Raw genomic sequence first — 21,653 nt, 5'->3', positions numbered from 1 at the left:
TTCATGCATTTATCGCTTTGTTAGAAGTAACAAATTGAGGAAGTCTCCTTCCCCCTTCCACGTGTTCTGATGTATCTATGAAAATTGATATCTAGTGAATATATAGTTTTTATTTGCATGAAAATTCTGATATGAATGAAAGCAATTTTTCTGTTCCACTGAACAGTGTAATTATTTGAAATAGATGGTACCTAAGGTGTAATTATTAATTGAGCGAGACTTCAGTCATACTCTATATTGGTATGTTTGGTTTAATTTCATGACTTCTTACTGTTACGAACCCAGTTGATGTTTTAACTGGATGGATAAATTCCAGAATGGAATCCTGGCTCAAAAGACTGTAACTTCTACTTTTCTTAGAACTTGGAGGACTGCTCATTAGTTTTAACAAGAAGAAAATTATTATTAAACATGAAAAATTGGATTATGATACGATACTCCGATTTTAAGATTAATACGGATTACAAAGTACATCTTAAGCTTGAATGGTCCATTAACATAGTCCTTTTAAGCGTACAGATTCGCTCTGGTCAAACCAAATGTTCCCCCTTCTAGAACAGTCTAGGACAAAAAGTCATTGTTGTAGAGTAAGAGGGCGGAGGTTCAAGACAGAGATAAGGAGAAGCTACTTCCCACAGAGAGTTGTGAATCTATGGAACTCACTGCCCCGAGTGCAGTGGATGCAGAATCAATTAATAGATTCAAGAAAGAAATAGAAAAATATTTGATCAAAAGCGGGATAAAGGGCTAAGGGGGAAAGGCAGGAAAGTGGAGTTAGGATGAGATGAAGAGCAGCCATGATCATTTTGAATGGCGGAGCGGGCTCGAAAGGCTGAATTGCCTACTCTCGCTTCTAATTCCTATGTTCCTAAATACACACACTCCATTCTGAAACCAAGTGAATATTAGTGGATTTCCCCTCAGAATCCCCTTGATGATTGTCACATGAGATTGTCACTCCCAAAAAAACATGCTTTTAACTCCTCTTTCCCAATAATGTTTTCCATTAGCAGTTTGTTTCTGAAATCCAGCCCAGGTTTTCCAATTTTTAAAATAAAAATTCCACTCCACTTTTAATAGTGAATCCAGTATCCAGGTTTTACACTACCCCTTTAGGCTTTCTTTGTCTTGACCCCTGTCCGAACTGTTCACAATTGCTTTAATGCTGAATTCCCAGATTCTAGTAAAATGGCATCAAACTTTTGATTTACTTTTACTGCTTTTACGCTTTAAATCTGGTTGCTGCAATTATTGCTTTAACTCAGAATATTTTGTTTACTGTTCCTTGAATTCTTCTGGACAATACTTTGGGTTGGAATTTTCCAGCCGTTCATGCCGGTGGGATTCTCTGGTTGCGATGGCGGTGCACCCCCTGCTGTGGGTTTCCCAGCAGCATGGGATGGCTTCAGTGGGATTTCCCAATGACAGCAGTGGGACTAGAAGATCCTATCACCAGTGAATGGCGCACTGATCTGATTTGATTTATTATTGTCACGTGTATACAGTGAAAAGTATTGTTTCTTGCGTGCTGTACAGACAAAACATACCATTCGTAGAGAAGGAAATGAGAGAGTGGAGAATGTAGTGTTACAGTCATAGCTAGGGTGTAGAGAAATATCAACTGAATGCAAGGTAGGTCCATTCAAAGTCTAACAGCAGCAGGGAAGAAGCTGTCTTGAGTCGGTATGTGCACTCAGACTTTTGTATCTTTTTCTCGACGGAAGAAGTTGGAAGAGAGAATGTCTGGGGTGCGAGGGGTCCTTAGTTATGCTGGCTGCTTTGCCGAGGCAGCGGGAAGTGTAGACAGAGTCAATGGATGGGAGGCTGGTTTGCGTGATGGACTGGGCTACATTCAAGACCTTTTGTCGTTTCTTGCGGTCTTGGGCAGAGCAGGAGCCATACCAAGCTGTGATACAACCAGAAAGAATGCTTTCTATGGTGCATCTGTACAAGTTAGAGTCTGCTGTGGACCTGTTGCGGCGGTGGGCAAACTGGTGTATCCAGGCAGTCTGGGAGGCTGGAATTGATTCGTGCCATGACTTGCCTTTCAAAGCACTTCATAATGATGGATGTCAGAGCCACCGGACGATTGTCATTAAGGCACGCTGCTTAGCTTTTCTTAGGTATCGGAATGATGTGGTCGTCTTGAAGCAGATAGGGACCTCAGATTGTTGTAAAAAGAGGTTGAAGATATCTGTGAATATCCCTGCAAGCTGATCCCTGCAGGATCTGAGTGCTCGTCCGGGTACCCCATCCAGGCCAGTCACTTTCCGTGGGTTGACCTTCGCCAAAGCTGCTCTGACATCTGTAATAGTGACCTCAGATATAAGTTCATCCAGGACTTCCAGGGTGGAGGGTATGCTTTCACTGACCTCTTGCTCAAACCGGGCGTAGAATACATTGAGCTCATCAGGGAGGGGTGCATTGGAGCCAGCGATTTTACATGTCTTCACCTTGTAGCCTGTTATGTCTTGCAGACCTTGCCATAGTCAGCGGGTTCTGTGTGGCTAGCCTGGGACTCCAGCTTGGTCCAGTACTGTCTTTTGACATCTTTGATGGATCTCCTTTGATCGTATTGAGCTTTCTTGTATAGTTCAGGATCGCCTGACTTGAATGCCTCAGACCTAGACTTCAGCAAGCAGCGGATATCCCTGTTCATCCATGGTTTCCGGTTGGGGAACATGTGGATTTGCTTCTTTGGCGCACAGTCTTCTACACACTTACTAATGGGCTGGTCGCAGAGTTTTTAAATACTGACTAGTCCACTGACTCCAAGCAGTTCCGTTGGAGATCATCCGATTCCTCATACCAATATTGCACGACTTTCTTTGATGGATTCTCCTGCTTCTGTTTTTGCTTGTAAACCAGGAGCAGGAGCACAACCTTGTGGTCTGATTTGCCAAAGTGTGGGTGGGCGATAGAGCGGTAGGCATGTTTGATATTTCTGTAGCAGTGGTCTGGGATGTTTGGGCCTTTGGTGGAACAGGAGACGTGTTGGTGGTAACTTGGTAGCATGCTCTGCCCTCGCTGCCGAGAAAAACGGTGAGGGGAGGGCAGAGAATCATGTCCTTGGTCTCTTATCTTCAGTCATCTTAAGACATTCTTTCTGTCCTAATTCCCTGATTATCTGGACAATAACTGGTTCTTTGGGAAGCCTGCCTCTGCTGCTCCCATTCTGTCCAGTCTTTCTCCAGGCAGAGTTGAGAGATGTTCACTCCCTGGTGTCTTTTGTCAACTGCCAACAAATTCAGTTAAAACTAAGAAAAAAGGAAAGTGGCCTCCTGTTGCTAAGCAACCACTGCTAGTTTATTTACCTTTCATGTGTAGCCCTCTCTAAGCACCATCATAACACTGTTGGAACTGAACCAACCCTCTCACATACAAACACCTTTGTCCAGCCAGAATCTAACTATAGCTTGTACCCTTCTAAGCACAGAAACATTAAATTAAACCCTCTTAAAGCGATACCTTATTTCTAATGTTTACCATTACAAATATAAATCCCTTAAAACTACTTTTGTTTTCTTAATATTTTTAATCACTTAAGTGTTTGAGCATGAATCTGTTACATTTTACACTACTTATTGTCCAGTATTGTTTAATAGCGCAAAATTCTGCATTTTAGTGATTTAAAAAAAAACTTATTTTGTGTTCTTTACCAGTTGCTTTCTATCTTCTGTTAAATCTGGCTGAAGACACGAGGACTGAACTGAAAATGAGGAACAAGAACATTGTCCACATGCTTGTGAAATCACTCGACCGAGAAAACTTTGAGTTGCTGATCTTAGTGATGTCCTTCCTGAAGAAACTCAGTGTATTTGTGGAGAACAAGAATGATATGGTAGGTAGATTGGAATGGGTTATTAAGAAAAATTGCAGGGCATCGCAACATTGAAATTCATATTTTCTAATGTCAAAATGAAATTAAAAATGTGACAATCAGACCAGCAAGGGAATAAAACGTGACATTCGGTCTCTGGCGAAACGAGGGATGAGCAGAAAATGAAGCCTTAACAGTGACACCTATAGTTGAGACTGCAAACAGTCTGAGCTGGTAGAGGTTATAGCCAGCTGTAGGTTCGAGTTAATGTTTGGGACTTTTAGTCCTGGCCAGTCACTGACCACTTTGAATATGAGGCATTAGGTGTAAGCAGTAGTAAGTTTATTGTGCAGAATCACAAGGAGTACAATAAAATGGTTCTTAAAGCGGTAGTCACAGCCTGGTCTTATGATCACCCGCCCCAGACGCTCTGGTTGATTGGGGTGCTGTCTCCTGCTGTTGTCTTGTTCTCATTTCAAACTAACGATCTCAAGAATCTTCTTATACCCTTTTTGGGCCTTGTCCTTATTAAGTGACTGCTTAGTTTATCCTTGAGTAGCATGAAACCTCATTTTAGCAAAACTGATTAGTTTACTATAATATCGTTATTGACCTGAATAGCTGACAAAGCTTTGACAAAGGGTCATCTGGACTTGAAACATCAGCTGTTTTCTCTCCTTACAGTTGCTGCCAAACCTGCTGAGGTTTTCCCGCATTTTCTCTTTTGATTTCAGATTCCAGCATCCGTAGTAATTTACTTTTATCTGAGTAACTGATCATTATTTCACAATTGTCAATTAATGTATTATTACCACACATGTATGTCCCTTATGCATACATAAATGCATGACATTTTTGTCTGTGAGGCAGGAGATCCTTCAGCTAACGTGGTTAATATAGCATAGTTCCTTATCTTTGCTGTTGTCTTACTGCAGAGGTCAACAGACAAAAATGCTTATTCAAGTTTCCAATCAGCCAAAATGTCAGAATATTCCCTGATACAGGCTTTTACAATAGCCTGACAATTTCTCTCCATTGTCCCCATACATCGGAGCCTTGCATTATTTTATCATATTTGTTTGTTATTGTCACAAGTAGGCTTACATTAACATTGCAATGAATTTACTGTAAAAATCCCCTAATCGCCCCACACCAGCGCCTGTTCAGATACATTGAGGGAGAATTTAGCACAGCCAATGCACCTAACCAGCATGTCTTTCAGACTGTGGGAGGAAACTGGAGCACCCGGGGGAAACCCACGCTGACACGGGGAGAATGTGCAGACTCCACACAGACAGTGACCCAAGCCAGGAATCGTGTGAGGCAGCAGTACTAACTGCTGTGCTGCCCATTATGCCTCGCTTCTTGACATTTTCCAAAATCATGTTCCATATTAACCTACAAACTACAGTGGTGCCTAATCATAGTCCAGGGGTTTGCAAACTGCGGGTTGCAACAGTTAGGAAACACAAAAATATTCACCAAATTTGGAGTTCGGAGCTACAGTTTTTGGTAGGTCTCAGGACTTCTGTGCATGCGCCAGCTGGTGAATAGCAGCACATGCACACTTAATTGATGTCACTGTTTTTAGGGCTGGAAATGGCCCTCCACACATTGTAGAAGAATAAAAAGGCAAAAAAAATGAAAGGGCAGGGGATTGCAGGTCAGGTGACCTGGAATCGGAGTGCCATTTGAAAGAAGGGGTCCCAGGGAGCAAGACCCATTGGGGGGGGGGGGGGGGGGGTGCCTGGAGAAGTCCCAAGCCAGAAAGTGAGACAGAAAAGAGGTCCCAAAAGACAGTACAAGATAAAGGACAAGGGCAGAGATCAGAAACAGATCCTGTTAAGTAAAGTTGAGAGAAAGGGGTAGAGAAAGTGGCTCCAAGTTGAAGAAAGCAATGAGGAGCAGACTTGAAGTCAAGTGGGCTCGACAGAAGCCCTGAAGATCAGAGAAGGCAGCTGAAGAACAGTGACTCCGTGCCGTGTGCTGTAAAGACAAAGGTAACCTTTTGGAGCAGTGGGGTTCTACTTGACATGGCCAAAGATCTGAAAGTGTGCTTGATCACTTGGAGATCCAGAGGAAAGGAGTCTTGGAATGTGAGATTGAAATCCTCGACATGAATTCTTGTTGAAGCTATCTGAGTGGGAGTGACTTTTGGAGAAAATTCCAAGGCAAGTTCTTCAAATGTGGAGACTGGAAACCCTCTTGAGAAGGGCAGAGTTTCAGCAAGACTGGTTGGTTCATGGTGTGAAAAGTGCCTGGGTGGCTTGTTGCCTGCTTTGGTAACTTCTGTCATTTACTTTGGAATGTGGTGTGTTTGACCACCGTTTGCCACTTGGTTTACATGTGCTGCATACTCGCCCTGAATATTAGAGTAAAAGATAAATATGGTAAATTATATTATCTTCCTGAATTTTTATGTATCTGTAAAGTTAAGGCTGGGGTGAAAGAATAGTAAATTTTTGAATAATTTTCCTGCATTTGTTTCCAAACTTTCCAACCTTTTTTTATCTGGTCTAATACAGTTAATTGTTTAATAAATGTTTTATTCTTTATGTTAAAATTTCATCAGACTCTTGTGAAATTACTTTCACGGTTTCTGAAACAAAAAGAAGTTAAGATTGATCAAGCCAGTTTTCACTCTGGGATCTGAGTTGTCCAGTATTAACATGAGCTGGGATCGTAACACAACCAGTGGGGTCACAAGCTGAGATTTTGATGTCACAAGCTCTGAGGTAGCAGTGACTGGAACATAACAACATTGGACTTGGGAATAGGAGTAGGCCAGTGAGCCCTTTGAGCTTGCTTTGCCACTCAATAAGATCATTGTTGATCTGATTGTGGCCTCAACTCCTTTCCTGTTTGGACCCCCATAACCATTGACATTTATGTCAATCGGAACCTATCTTAACTTGACTTTGAATAAATTAAATTACCTAGTCTCTGCTGTCTGGGGAAGAGAATTTCACAGACTAACAACCCTCAGGGAAATGACTCCATCTTCTTTAAGCTGTGTCCCAAGTTTTAGTCTCTGCCAGAAGAGGAAACATCCTCCTGGTATCCACCCTATCAAGCTTCCTCAGATTTTGTATGTTTCAGTAAAATTGCACCTCATTCTTCGAAGCTCTAGTGGGTATAGGCCCAACCTGTTAAACCTTTCTTAAGATGAACCCTTCATCCCATGCCATAAAGCTTGGACTGATTTGTGACAGCTATGAGGACCTTTGAATTCTTGTATTTGTTTTTTGGTGGGTGTAGCCCAGTGGACTGCTCAGAGGCCTGAATGCTGTGCAGGTGCAAAGAAAACCCATGATTAAATTGGTGTTAATTTTTCTTGGAGAACCCCCACCTTTTCATCATCTCTTCTCACAAGGTAGATTGGGGTGGGATGAAGGAAGGGAAGAACGCAAAGGGGCGTCGAGGATGGGTAGAAGAGTGGGGAATGAGGGTGGTGAAGAAGGGAAAGAAAGGGTTGGGGGAATTGAAGGAGGGTGGGAGAGAGAGAATATTGGGGGGGGGGGCAGAGGAGATGGTATGAAGGTTTGGGGGAGATTAGGCAAGATGAACCCCTTTCTCCCCCACCATTTAAACATCTGAAGCCTCCCCCTCAAGCCTCTAACTATATTCCCAAATTTTCACTGCAAGGTAACATGAAGTCTGTGGAAAAATGAGGCCATGAAATCTTAAGGTGATTGGGTCCAGATTGTTGTCCAAAAGAAAACGCTGTTTTTAAAAAAAAATTGTCAAAGTGTTTAGCCATTTTGTTTGGCTTTAAGACCAAATTGAAATGTCTTCACAAAAGAGGGCACAGATTACCTCCCAGAAATGTTAGGGAACCAAGGGTCAAGTTAGAAGCCAGAATTGAAGGAATTCAGCATGAGTAAGAAAATGATGCTGGGGAAATTAATGGGGTTAAAGGCTGGCACATCATCAGGGCCTGATGTTGGCCATGGAAATATTGGATGTTTTGATGGCCATCTTCCAAAATTCTATCGACTATGGAGTAGTTCCCACAGATTGAGGGGTGGCAAATGTAACCCCATTATTTAAAAAGAGAGGGTGAGGAAAAAATACATAATTGCAAAACAGTTAGCCTGACATCAGTAGTGGGGGAGATGCTAGCATCTATTATAAAAGACATGGTAACAGAACATTTAGAAAACATTAACGGGATTGGACAAAGCCAGCATGTGTTTATGAAAGGCAAATGGTGCTCAACAAATCTACTGGAGTTTTTTGAGGATGTAACTAGTAGATTAGATAAGGGAGAACCAGTGAATGTGGTGTTTTGGACTTTCAGAAGGTTTTTGATACGGAGTGCGATCTTACCGGCTCACCGCGCTGATCATCAGCATAGCGAGTCAGGAAGGTTGCGAGTGAGGATAAAAAAAAACTGATTTGCGCCCTGTTTCACCGGCGCGATAGGCCAATCAGCGAGAGTTAAAAGAGCTTACCTGCTCCCTGCATGGCATCTTCCAGTCTTCTGGAATCTTCCCCCTTGCTGGTGAGACGTCATGCTGGGAAGAATCATTGCTGGTCTCCATCAGCGGAGACCAGGTGTCATGGCCACATCGGGGAGATTGAAGGCCATTGAAGCCACTGGGTGGTCGGGGGCATGGCTTGGCAGTTTGGCACCATAAGTGTGCCAGGGACAGTACCGAGGGGGTGGAGCCTGAGTGAAGAGGGTAGTGACGGGGTTATGATGGGGGGTGGGGTATGCACAAAGATGGGGGAGGGTTGCTTATGTAAGGGGGAGGGGCGCTCTGCAAGGGGACATGCTATGTATACAAGGAGATGAGCTATGTGGGGTGACAGGATCCCGATGTCCATGGGGGGGGGGGGGGGGGGGGGGGGGGGGGCGGGGGCGGTGAAGCAAAGGCAGGAGGTCTCCTGTTTCGCTGTCAGATTGAGGCTCCCTGCACAATTGTGCCCACAGCAGTCTGCAGACGGCTTCACAGGCTTACTTAGGCTCCGCCCCCCCACCATAATTTCTTCTTTCATAGAATCCTACAGTGCAGAAGGAGGCCATTTGGTCCATCGAGTCTGCACTGACCACAATCCCACCCAGACCCTATCCCCATAACCCCATGTATTTACTCTGGCTAGTCCCCCTGACACGAAGTGGCAATTTACTATGGCCAATCAATCTAACCCGCATATCTTTGGACCATGGGAGGAAACTGGAGCATCCGGAGGAAACCCGCGCAGACACTGGGAGAACATGCAAACTCCACACAGACAGTGATCCGAGGCTGGGATTGAACCCGAGTCCCTGGCGCTGTGAGGCAGCAGTGCTAACCACTGTGCCACCGTGCTGCCCTTTTCAGTTATTATTCAGTTATCCTATTTGCAAGGCAAGTATCTTGTAGTTTCCTAAACACCTTGTTAACTTGCCCTGCCACTTTCAAAGATTCGTGAACATATAGCTCTTGGTCCCTCTACTCCCTAACCCGCTCCCAAAATATTACTGTTTAGTTTGTAATCGAGATGAATATTTAACTTACTGTAAAATATTATACCATCTGATGACAGGATTATACAACAGCTACAAATTTTAAGCTGAAGCATTCACAAAGCATTGAGGCTTTATCAGAATTTTCTAAGTATTCGCAAGTCAAAATTGATTCAGCTCATGAAGTGTAGAAGAATATGGAAAAAGATTGGCCAATGATGTACAAGGAAATAGTAAGAATTTATTTTAAAAAATGAAAAGAAAGGAGGCAAAAATGTTTTTGTATTTGATCAGAGTATGCATGACCAAAGCAAAATTTAAATTTCAATCAATTTTTATATCAGAATTATAATTGAAGCCTAATATTTTTGCCCATACTCTTTTTGTCCCTTCATGAGCTAGTTATTATCCTGAGCCGTTTTGTATCATAGTCTGTGTGACAGGCTGCCTAGCTGCTATTCAGTATTCTATTGGAGCTTCAACCTTTATTCAACTAAAAACTAACATTCTCTATTATTTTTTTTCATACTTTTCCAATTCAATCAAATCAAGTCCAACTCAGAGTCTCAACAAGTTGAGACATTTCCGATCCAAGCTGACAAGACAGGGCAAGCAACCATTTACCCTGTCCTGGGCCTGATCTACATGAGCCAAGCTGATTGGAGGACGGGGAGGTTTCCTCCTCCAAGGCTTGATCTCATTTGCATCTTAGCCAAAAGGCCGAGATGCCGCTTTTAAAAATTGCTTCATATGAATATGAAGCTTAAATATAACCCAATGGCCTCAACCAAGTGCAGCATCCTCTCCATACTACACTTGATCTTAGCCAAAAGGCCGAGAAATATTCTCTATTATTACTTTTAATACATTTTCTTTTCAAATGTAGGGGCTGAAGATAATTTTGTTTTCTGCCGCTTTCATCTTGTAAAAGTTAATCACTTCACTGTTCAACTGGCTGGCTCGAATAAGTGAACATTTAACTATTCAGTAACTTAACTGTTCAATTCTAGATATAATTACTCTTATCTAAACCTTTTAATAGTCCATGACCTTCTGTATTTACTCATTAAATTTTAATATGATTTTATTTCGAAAAGTCAGTTCTCTATTTGAAGACCTGCTCAAGCACATCATGTAACCATGGTTTCATCTTGGAGTTTTTTTGTTTGACCTCATCTTGGTTGATATAGTTTTATGGTTGCTGGCAATCATTTTGCATCTCATTGTATTCTTCATATATTCCCAGGCCGTAAGTGAAGCAGATCTTTTCTGTCACCTGCACTTGCAGACATTGGGAATGATAATCATTGCTGATTTTTCCATCACTACCCATTAAGATGCTGAAATGAATTAGAGCTCTTCTACCCACTCTGGCTGGGATCAGTTACTCGGCACATGTGGTGATCATGTCTGGGATTTTCCTGGTTTACATGATGTGCTTAATTTTCTTTTTGCACAAATTACTTGGGTATTTAATGAGTACATGCAGAAGGTCATCTACAATTACATGGCCTATATAAGCATAATTACATTGTCTAAAATTATAATGCTTTCTGAAAAGTAAAATGTTCACCTAACCTCACTTGGCCTCTACATTGTGGAGCCTCACTTCCACACTTGGCAGTGCATTACCCACTGAATCTTTAAGCTAACACAACCTACTGTTGTTCTAACATTGTTGCACTATAATTCTGTTAGTGGCAGCAAACTATATTTTATATATAAGCCCACGCAACCCTTTTCATCTAAAGTACAGAGACTGTTTTCCTCTTCTGGTACCTGGTTGAATTTTAAATAAATGTGTATCCACACTTTATATCTTTTATGGTGGGAAGAAAATATCATGTTAATGTAACTCATAAATTTTCCAGGCTTTTCATTCTTTTTAATCAGCTTTGGAAGTCTTTGAAAAGTCACACCTGGAAGTAATCCTATATGAGTAACAGAGGAATTCATCAAAGCTGCAGCATGAACAGTCGTTTCAAATCTTGCCACTTTTCTGAATGCAAGTTTGTTTAGTGTTGAATTATGGAGTGCTTTTTAATGTGTTTAAACCCATAGATTTGCGTATTGTGTGTCCCAGAAAAGGAGCCATAGTTTTTTTCTTAATGTGTTTACTCTGAGCGTTTGGTAGAAGTGAATAATTACTGGGGATATTAATAAGACTTTTGTCTGCCTGAAAATCATGACTTTAATAATAGGGTAAATTGTTAATCTCAAGCAAGTTGTTTTAATTTTTTTCCCATTTGATTTTAAAGCATCAGAAGAACTTTCACTGGTTGATTTTTACTTCCTTTAAACAAAAAGAAAATGGCTCATTTGTAGTTTGCTGTGTTTTTGCTGAAAGCTAATTAATCACTTTAGTATTAGGATTAGTAGTGGTCCCATATGCGCTTGCCAAATAGAGCACATAGTCAGCACAAGTGCAGGAAAAGAAATTTTATTTTACTGTTATATTGAGCCTAATTTCCTACCATTGAGCACTATGAAATAAATGGGAGTTTCTATTGTATCTTGTGTGTTTCATATTAATCAAAGGCAGTTTACCTATTAAGCATTAATAACCTTAATCATTAAAAGTACATTATGAGTAATTTTTGCATACTTCCAAACTTTTTTCCTGAAGGTATTAAAAATGTGAACCTACCATTGGATTACACATGACTGTCTGAAGACTCTAAATGCTTTGTAATGATGTGCTAAATCTTAACCTGATTGTAATTAAAACCAGCTTTTCTTCAATGTGTTTTGTCATTAGCCTAATGCTTTTGCATCAAGAAAAACCTATAAAGACATTAAACACTGTTTAATGCTGAAAATGAGTTACAGGAAAAGCGATTTGGACATGCAGATGTTTCAGGTTAAGACCCAGATGATCAGTACATGGACCCCCATATGTGCGGCGTCCTCACAAGTTCTCAATTTCTTTTTCATCCCACCTGTATACACGTGGTATGAATTCATTGAAAGTGGGCAACTCACCAAAATTCTTTTAATTAGGTCATATATAAAGTGTTCAGTGAAGTGAGCCTAGTGCCGTAATGATATAGCATCAAGACTAGCTTGCTGGTGGAAAATTAAGCAACATGCTTTTTTTAAGCACTTGCTGATCTGTATATGTATTGATGTTTTCTTGCCATCCCTTTTTTATTTTAATGCACCAACAAACTATTCTTCTAAGAAAATGAAACTGGTTGTTATCACTGAAAGGTATCCAAATGCAGCATGACTAAGAAACTTTGCTATCCTTCAGTGGTAATATTCGTGCACCCTATTGGCTGTGATCTGGCCTCCAGGTTAGCCACAGGCGTAAATGGCCGCTAAAGCGAACGACCAGAAACGGAATTTATGCCGGCAAGATCTCAGTCTGAGATCTTCCCTGCTCCCTTTCAGTGACTTAGTCGGGTTCAAACCCAGAAAATGTGGGACGCCCTGATGCTTGGGGGAGGGGTCCCGATCTCCATGTGCGAAGGGAAAGGGAACTCTTTTATTTAACTTTGAGATTGGGTTGCCATTTAGAAATGACACCCCAATCTCAGTATTGCCGTGTGTTTAAGCTGCGCCCCTCCAGCTAGCCGTGAGATTTTCACCAGCACTTTGAAATTGCACAGAGTGCTGTTAATTCGGGCGAGAATAGGTGTCTGTGATGCCAGTGAGTTTCACACAGCTTTTCCCACCTGATCCACATCCATTAATTCCTAAATATTACATGCATCTTCAAGTCACATTTTGTACAACACAGTATTTATGAATTTCATTTGTGAAGTCCAATGGAAGGAAGTTTATAGCTCAAAAATATACAATTTTAAGGTAAATATTTAATTAATGTTAGATAGTTAGGATTTTGTGTTAATTCAGCCTAAGTATGGCTCATCAATTTTAAACATTTAAACTGAATAGCAGTCTGTCATTGCATTTCTTCCTGCAATATCCAACATTATTACCTCCCGAAATTACAGTAAGGAAGGAGTAAATGGACTTAGAATCATAGAATCATAACCCTACAGTGCAGAAAGAGGCCATTTGGCCCATCGAGTCTGCACCGACCACAATCCCATCCAGGCCCTATCCCCATATCCCCACCTATTTACCTGCTAATCCTTCTAACCTACGCATCCCGGGATACTAAGGGGCAATTTAGCATGGCCAATTAACCTAACCCGCACATCTTTGGACTGTGGGAGCAAACTGGAGCACCCGGAGGAAACCCACGCAGACACAGGAAGAACATGTAAACTCCACACAGACAGTGACCCAAGCCGGGAATCGAACCCAGGTCCCTGGAGCTGTGAAGCGGCAGTGCTAACCACTGTGCTACTGTGCCGCCCCTTGACGTCTGTGCAGAAAGAGAATTGCATCTTGTAAAATAACATTGAGCTGATTCTGGGAGGATGAATCAACTTGTCCTCTTGAAGTTTTCCTAAGCATTTTAGGTTCGGGGGTAGAATGTCTGTGACTTATGTGTACCTGAGAATTGACATTGAGAATGAATCTCGATTGTTCAGCACAGTAAGGTTTCAAGAAATAGGTAACATATCAGATTTTAGCCTGCTTGTCAAAACAGGATAGTTCGATAAGTTTTTTAAAAAGTGCATGCAAAATGTTTCATCGTAGATGGTTGAACAGAAACTGCAGTTTGATCTGACCAGGGTCAGTTGTTGAGTGCTGGTTCTGGTTGTGAATAGATGTTTACATCATTATTTTATTTGATTTATAATTGTCACATGTATTGGTATACAGTGAAAAGTATTGTTTCTTATGCTCTATACAAAGCATACCATTCATAGAGTACATAGAAGAGAAGGAAAGGAGAGGGAACAGAATGCAGTGCTACAGTCATAGCTAGGGTGTAGGGAAAGATCAACCTAATATAAGGTAGGTCCATTCAGAAGTCTGATGGCAGCAGGGAAGAAGCTGTTCTTGAGTTGGTTGGTATGTGACCTCAGACTTTAGCACCTTTTCCGGACGGAAGAAGGTGAAAGTGTGTCCAGGGTGTGTGGGGTCCTTGATTATGCTGGCTGCTTTTCCAAGGCGGTGGGAAGTGTAGACTGAGTCAATGGATGGGAGGCTGGTTTGCATGATGGCCTGGCCTACGTTCACAGACCTTTGTAGGTATAATACAGCAAATTAAAAATTACATTGCTCTGGATGCTGTAAAATGCATCTGACAGTTTCTTGCTACAGATCATAGATTTTCAGCCATAAAAGATTTTACACTCATTGTACACATCAAAGTAGAATGACCAAATTATCTTTGTCGGAAATGTGACTGGATGGATGGTAATACTGTAATTCAAGTGCACGTTTCATTAGATTTGTGTCTCTTTACCATTCTCTGTATATGAATAACAATCTCAATGAAGGAGTTAAACATTACGTTAATGTTTTTTAAGATGGTGATTCACATGATCCAAGTATATTAAATATGGCAATAGGTAATGCAGATATTGTCTGTGTAGCTGTGTTTTAGTTTTTTAAAAAATGTATTGGAAGTAACACTTGTAGTTTGGTTTACAGTTTAACAAATCTGACAGATACATTATGCTACTGTTACCAGTGAATTAATCAACAGTTCCTTTTTATAATTATAATAATGCTTCGACTTGGATTTCTTCTTTGTATCAGATAGCAAATTTCCAGAGAAGCTACCACTTAAATTTTATACACTAAACAATATTTGTTCCGTTCATATTTCCAAATACCTTTATCTCGAAGCCACTAAAATTCCAAAGTGGAGGTTATGGAAATTATTAACCAAAGCGTTGCAATGAAGTTATAGTACTTGCAGTTGTTAGCATTGCTCAAATATTATCTATAAGATTTTCATTCGCAAGGCTTAAACCTGTGGTGTGTACAAACAGTAAAACCATAAACATAATTGAAAGAGCAATGTTCAGCTCTCATATAAGCACCAGCGACAAGTGGACTTTATTACATTTCTTGTTTTCTCTCCTTCCCTTTCTTGCTTTACAACTGTCCTTGGCTATGGAATTAGCATTTTTTCCCTTTAGCTGGAGGAGGGCATTCAAGAGATAGCTGTGGAAGTTGTTTTAGTGACTGAAGTACAGCTAACTTGCAATCATGTAGATGTGAAGAGGACCAAAGGATACAAAATAGGTTAATTTAGTGGCAAATGGAGAATGATATGGAAAAATGTGAAATTGTCTATTTTGGCAGGAAGAATAAAAAGAGTAAGCATATTATCTAAATTGTGAGAGAATGCAGAGCTATGAGATGCAGAGGGACTTGGGTGTCTTCTTGGTTGAATAGAGAGGTTTCACTTTATTCATTCATGGGATGTGGCTGTTGCTGGCTAGAACAGCATTGAATTCCCTTGAGAAGGGGTGGTGAGCTGCCGCCTTGAACCACTGCAGTTGATGTTGTGTAGGTATACCCACAGTGCTGTCAGGTGGAGCAGTTCCACGATTTTGACCCAGTGACAGTGAAGAAATGATGATATATTTCCAAGTCTAGATGGTGAATGGCTTGGAGGGGAACTGCCAGGTAATGGTGTTCCCATGTGTCTGCTGCCCCTGTCCTTCTAAATAGTAGTGATTGTGGGCTTGGAAGGTGCTGTCTAAGGAGTCTTGGTGAGTTCCTGTAGTGCATCTTGTAAATGGTATACACTGCTGCCTGTTTGCATTGGTGGTGGATCAAGTGATTGTTTTTTGATGGAGTGCCAATCAAACAGGCTACTTAGTCCTGGATAATGTCAACTTCTTGAGCATTGTTGGAACTGCACCCATCCAGGCAATTGGGGTGTATTCCATCATATTCCTGACTTGTGTCTTGTAAATGGTGGAGAGACTTTGGGGAGTCAGGCATTGAGTTACTTGCCACAAGATTCTGAACCTCCAACCAGCTCTTGTAGCCACAGGATTTATATGGCTAGTCCAGTTCAGTTTCTGATTAATGGTGTAACCTCTAGGGTGTTGATAATGGGGGAGTCAGCGATAGTAATGTCAAGAGGCGATGGTTAGATTATCTCTTGTTGGGGATGGTCTTTCCTGACACTTGTGTGGTGCGAATGTTACTTGCCACCTGTCAGCCCAAGCCTGGATATTGTCCAGGTCTTGTTGCATTTGGACATGTACTGCTTCAGTATCTGAGGATCCATGATTGGTGCTGAATATTGTGCAATCATCAGCGAACATCACCACTTCCGAGCTTATGATGGAAGGAAGGTCATTGATGAAGCAGCTGAAGATGGCTGGGCCTAGGACATGACCCTAAGGAATGCCTGCAATGATGTCCTTGAACTAAGATGATCGACTCCAACAACCACAACCATCTTCCTTTTGTACTTGGTATGATTCCAACCAGTGGCGAGTTTTTCCCCTGGTTTCATTGTCTCCAGTTTTGCTAGGGCTCCTTGATCCTACACTCCGTCAAATGCTGTCCTGATGTCAAGGGCAGTTCCTCTCATCTCATCTCTGGAGTTCAGCTCATTTGTCCATGCTTGAACCAAGGCTGTCATGAGGTCAGGAGCTGAATGACCCTGGCAGATCCCAAACTGAACTTGGTCAGCAAGCTATTGCTAAGCAAGTGTGTCTTGATAGCACTGTTGATGACCCCTTCTCATGAACACTGACTAGCCAAGCTGTTTGACCTCCTTGCTATGAGGACACTAATTCTGAAAGGTGAGCACCACAATCTTACCTGTGAGATTCTTGTTGTATATACAAAGAAATTGAGTTTACATGCTATGGGATGTTAATAATTTGTGCTGTTTCTAGAAATTTGCTGTCTGTAGAACAATGTACTTTAGCTTTCTTTTTATTGTTGCAAAATCCTTAGATTTGTTTTGCAAATACCCATTGGTGGTATTTACAATAACACAAGCTGTTTGATGTTTTCCACGTTAAAAACTCGATTTAACTCCTAAATATTTTTATGCCACTTTGATTCTCTCCTCTCAACATTGCTATTCAACTGTTTATGTGATGTTGAAACAGATGATGTGGGATTTATTTTTGAAACCCCTTTGAAGGCTGGAGTTGTAAAATTAGTTTAAAAAATAATAAATTAAGGAATGGTAAAAAGTTACATGTGTTTTCTTTCACTCCGTCAACATTCAAATTTGCAGCAAATCTTTTTGTTCAATGTTCTGTGGCATAAAATATTTAAAACATTGCAATTAAATGTTCCTTGCTAAGAGAGAAGATTTTTTAAAAATCAGTGAATTCTAACCTTTGACCAAATTCTAACTGTTCGATTTGATGAGGAGAGTTGAGACATCCTATGACCCATGAGCTTTTTCAGAAAAATAAGTCCTTTTTGAGGGAAATGGTATTGATGAAAGATATGTTTGTGGAACTGTGTGGTGGAAAGCAAGCTTTGCAAAATTAATTTATTGATTTCCCATCTCAAAGCTGTGACAATCTCTAAACTGCAATAGTCTAAGATGCATTAAATGTATGTAATTACTGTACTATTTCCTTCTGTTTCAGCTCTTTACCCATTGTTATTTGTGTTTGAGAGATTCAAAGTAATAAACCAGCTTTGTTTTATAGCTAAAAATTACTTTTGCGATGTCTAGGATTTAGGAAATAACAGTAAAATTCAATCAGTGAGCTGTAATGTTAAATGGAGGAAATCAAAATAATTGATCAAAGCCTGGAATTTTAAAGAAGAAAGATCTATGAAATAAAATGCTAAGAGAACAATAATTCAGTATTTTCTTTGTTAAACTGCAGGTAGAGCTGAACATCATCGAAAAACTTTCCAAGTTGGTGCCATGTGAACATGAGGATCTTTTGAATATTACCCTGCGCTTGCTACTGAACTTGTCCTTTGACACTGGGCTTCGGAACAAGATGGTCCAAGTGGGGCTACTCCCAAAATTGACTGCCTTGATAGGTAAAATCAAAATCAGCGCAAGATATTTTCTTATTTCAAAATTTTTGTAGTTGTATAGTATGCTGCACATATGACTGTCAATCACATAACCCCACGGACGTAATACATATCAGGAGCATGGGTTTCTTAGATGAGTTATGATCCAAATGTGCAAGGGATAGCCGTTGTCTCCATTCAGCCTACCTCTCACTTGCTTTGCCTGATCAGAAACTCTTCTCCTCCTCCCCCCCCCCATGGCGATGTTTGGGACCTAACTTGATAGGGTCCTGCTACGATCATGATCTTCTGTGGGGAGGATGATGCTGAAGGCCTGCAGCTACCGGAGCATGGAGGAACACATCACACTGAATGCTGAATGGATCTTCATATACAGTGCCAACGTGGTGCAGCTCTTTGAGGATGGGGATCTCCATGCAGCAGCCTCCATGCTCCCAGCATCTCCCATGCTCTTCACCGATGTGCTCCAGAACTCCTCGCTAACTGCAGGTAGGTATCCAGTGACAAGGAGGTTGGGTGAAGGGCCGAAGGTCTCGGGGGGGCAGAGAGTGGAGTTGAGCGGGAGAATGAGGACATCGGGGAGAGGGTGAGTTTGGGGGGGAATGAAGGTGGGGTCGGGCTGGTGCGGAGGAAGTGCTGAGGGTGTCCGCGGAGAGCATGTGACGAAGGAGAAGACAAAAGGTGTTGGGGAAGGTACTATTGGGGGAAAGGACTGAGGGAGGGTCTGGAAGGGTGAGGGGTATATGGATGGAGTTGGGAGTCATGGGGGAAGACATTTCTATGGGGAAGGGGTGTGAAGGAGCGATGGGATTGGGGAGGGGGGTGCGGAGGACTAATGGTGTCCGAGGAGAGGACAGAGGTGTGCTGGAGAGGGAGCCATGGCAGAAGGTGAATCGAAAGAGGTAGGTGTAAAGGAGGGTGTAAAGACCAGCAAAGGTGTGGGGGGAGATGTGGGAGTAAGGGTGAGGGTAGGAGAGGTTGCAATGAGGATGGATGAAGGAGTGAGGGAGGGAGTATGTAGCGCTGAAGGTGTAGGGATTGTGACAGAGTTGGGGGGAGGGAGTCAGGAATGCTGAAGGGGAAAGGGACAGGCCCAGGGAGGATGGAAGACTGGAGGTGGAGGTCAGGGCCACGGCCGATGCGGGATTGGATGGGAGGATGAAGTGAGGGTGAGGACAGAGTGAGTGTGGATGCCAGAATGGAAAGTTAAGAAGAGGTAGTGTAGAAGGGAGGGGGTGGAGGGTGAGGTTTGAGGGAGGAATGATGCTGGGTGGGAGTGAATGGACTGAGGGAGGACGCAAGGGTAGGGGGATAGGAAAGAACGTAGGAAATGGCGGGGAGGGGCAATCTTAGGCAGAGGCAACACGGACCATGAATTCAGAACCGAAAGTCATCTCAGCCCACGTGTTGGGCAGGCACAGGTGCTGGTGGGAGTGAGTGGGTGGACACACTGGGCAGCTCGGATAAACAACTGAAATAGAAACCCAGTTGGTAGCATTAAAAATGCTCATGACAGTCGGGTGAATGTGATGGATGAAGGCTTCTCATAAGAACATAAGAAATAGGAGCAGGAGTAGGCCATCTAGCCCCTCGAGCCTGCCCCGCCATTCAATAAGATCATGGCTGATCTGACGTGGATCAGTACCACTTACCCGCCTGATCCCCATAACCCTTAATTCCCTTACCGATCAGGAATCCATCCATCCGCGCTTTAAACATATTCAGCGAGGTAGCCTCCACCACCTCAGTGGGCAGAGAATTCCAGAGATTCACCACCCTCTGGGAGAAGAAGTTCCTCCTCAACTCTGTCTTAAACCGACCCCCCTTTATTTTGAGGCTGTGTCCTCTAGTTTTAACTTCCTTACTAAGTGGAAAGAATCTCTCCGCCTCCACCCTATCCAGCCCCCGCATTATCTTATAAGTCTCCATAAGATCCCCCCTCATCCTTCTAAACTCCAACGAGTACAAACCCAATCTCCTCAGCCTCTCCTCATAATCCAAACCCCTCATCTCCGGTATCAACCTGGTGAACCTTCTCTGCACTCCCTCCAATGCCAATATATCCTTCCTCATATAAGGGGACCAATACTGCACACAGTATTCCAGCTGCGGCCTCACCAATGCCCTGTACAGGTGCATCAAGACATCCCTGCTTTTATATTCTATCCCCTTCGCAATATAGGCCAACATCCCATTTGCCTTCTTGATCACCTGTTGTACCTGCAGACTGGGCTTTTGCGTCTCATGCACAAGGACCCCCAGGTCCCTTTGCACGGTAGCATGTACCATTCACCTTCTCATGCATGGGAGCTTGCTTGCATGAGGCTGTAAAAGCCTACCACACACTTATCCTTCCAGAATCACTTGTTTTGTGACTTTTTGAGGTTGAACTGCGAATGGTATGGGGTGGGAGGAGGCTTTGCACAGCCTAAGCAAAGATGTTGAAAGACAACACCAGACTTATGACTCTATGACTTTTAGTGCACATATGAATATATTTACACAAAATACAGTGACCGTGTCCACCCATGCAATCATGTGCTCAAAATATCTTTATTTTTCTTGGCCTACCACTATGTCTAGGCGTTGCCGGGACATCCGCAGCAAAGGTGGAGGCAGCCTGTAGAGTTGTTGGCCCTGTTGCCTTTGATGACTTGGACAGCTGTCCTCTTGAAGCCTGGAGGGCTTTGGCTGACTTTGGCTTCCCTCTGTTGGGCCAGCTGCTTCCTCTGTGGTACAGTGGATGAGGCTGAAAATGTCACAGATTGAAGGGAATTGGAGGGAGAGGACAACCTCTGAGAGTCCTGAGTGAATGACTCGGGTGTGTCCGGCTGCTGCTGCTCCTTCCTTCGGGTGCCCAAGGGCCTCGCCTGACTCCTTACACAGAGGGGGCACCAGGACAGATGGTGAGGTGTCCCATTCACCCCTCAGTTGCCACCGCATGAACTCACCCATGGCAACACTAATGGAGTGCAGTCTGCAAGCATTTCTGTGTTTTGCTGCACATGGATCTCTGAGGTTCACTACCCTCCCCATGGAGTTCTCAATGTATGCACAATTGTGAGCCACTTAGAGCTGGTGGATGGACTCCTCTGACTCACCTGCCACATTGTTAAAAGCATCCTTCAGATCTGTATGATGTTGCTCAACTTCTTGCAGACTCTCCAACATTAGTTGGAAGGCTGATTCCAGAGTCATCATCAGGCTGGTGTCTCACAGATGCGCTTTCCACAGCTGTCCTCCGCGAGTCAGGGAGCTCAGTTGAACTTGTCCCCTCCTGCTGCAACACGTGTCCGTGTGGTTACCACCAAGTTTGTGCAACTTGACCTGAATATCGCTACTCACTGTGGTGTGTGTACCTGAACTGGTGGAGGATGCACGTCATAGCTGTGACACCTCAAAATGTGCAACTCTCCTCTTCTGCTCCCTCCTGGCTTCTTTCTGGGCTGGGGTGGTTGTGGAGAAGGGGTACTCTTCCTCTTCCTCCTCTGGCCTTGATCGCTTCCTAGATGCACCTGTGAGGGA

At 42.7% G+C, this 21,653-nt stretch overlaps 1 protein-coding gene across 3 annotated transcripts in view; it reads left to right on the top strand.

Moving 5' to 3' along the window:
- Window positions 1–21,653, top strand: part of kifap3a (kinesin-associated protein 3a) — a 213,617-nt gene that overhangs the window by 54,170 nt on the left and 137,794 nt on the right. For all 3 annotated transcript variants that reach the window (XM_078218349.1, XM_078218351.1, XM_078218350.1), the window contains exons 9-10: window positions 3,663–3,845; window positions 17,973–18,131. In XM_078218349.1, coding sequence (XP_078074475.1) covers window positions 3,663–3,845; window positions 17,973–18,131 — 342 coding nt within the window. The remainder of the gene's footprint in view (window positions 1–3,662; window positions 3,846–17,972; window positions 18,132–21,653) is intronic.

This window comes from Mustelus asterias, chromosome 8 (assembly GCF_964213995.1).
Source record: "Mustelus asterias chromosome 8, sMusAst1.hap1.1, whole genome shotgun sequence".
NCBI lineage: Eukaryota > Metazoa > Chordata > Chondrichthyes > Carcharhiniformes > Triakidae > Mustelus > Mustelus asterias.
The sequence above is the reverse complement of the archived record's forward strand: the minus strand, read 5'-3'. Positions and strand labels throughout refer to the sequence as shown.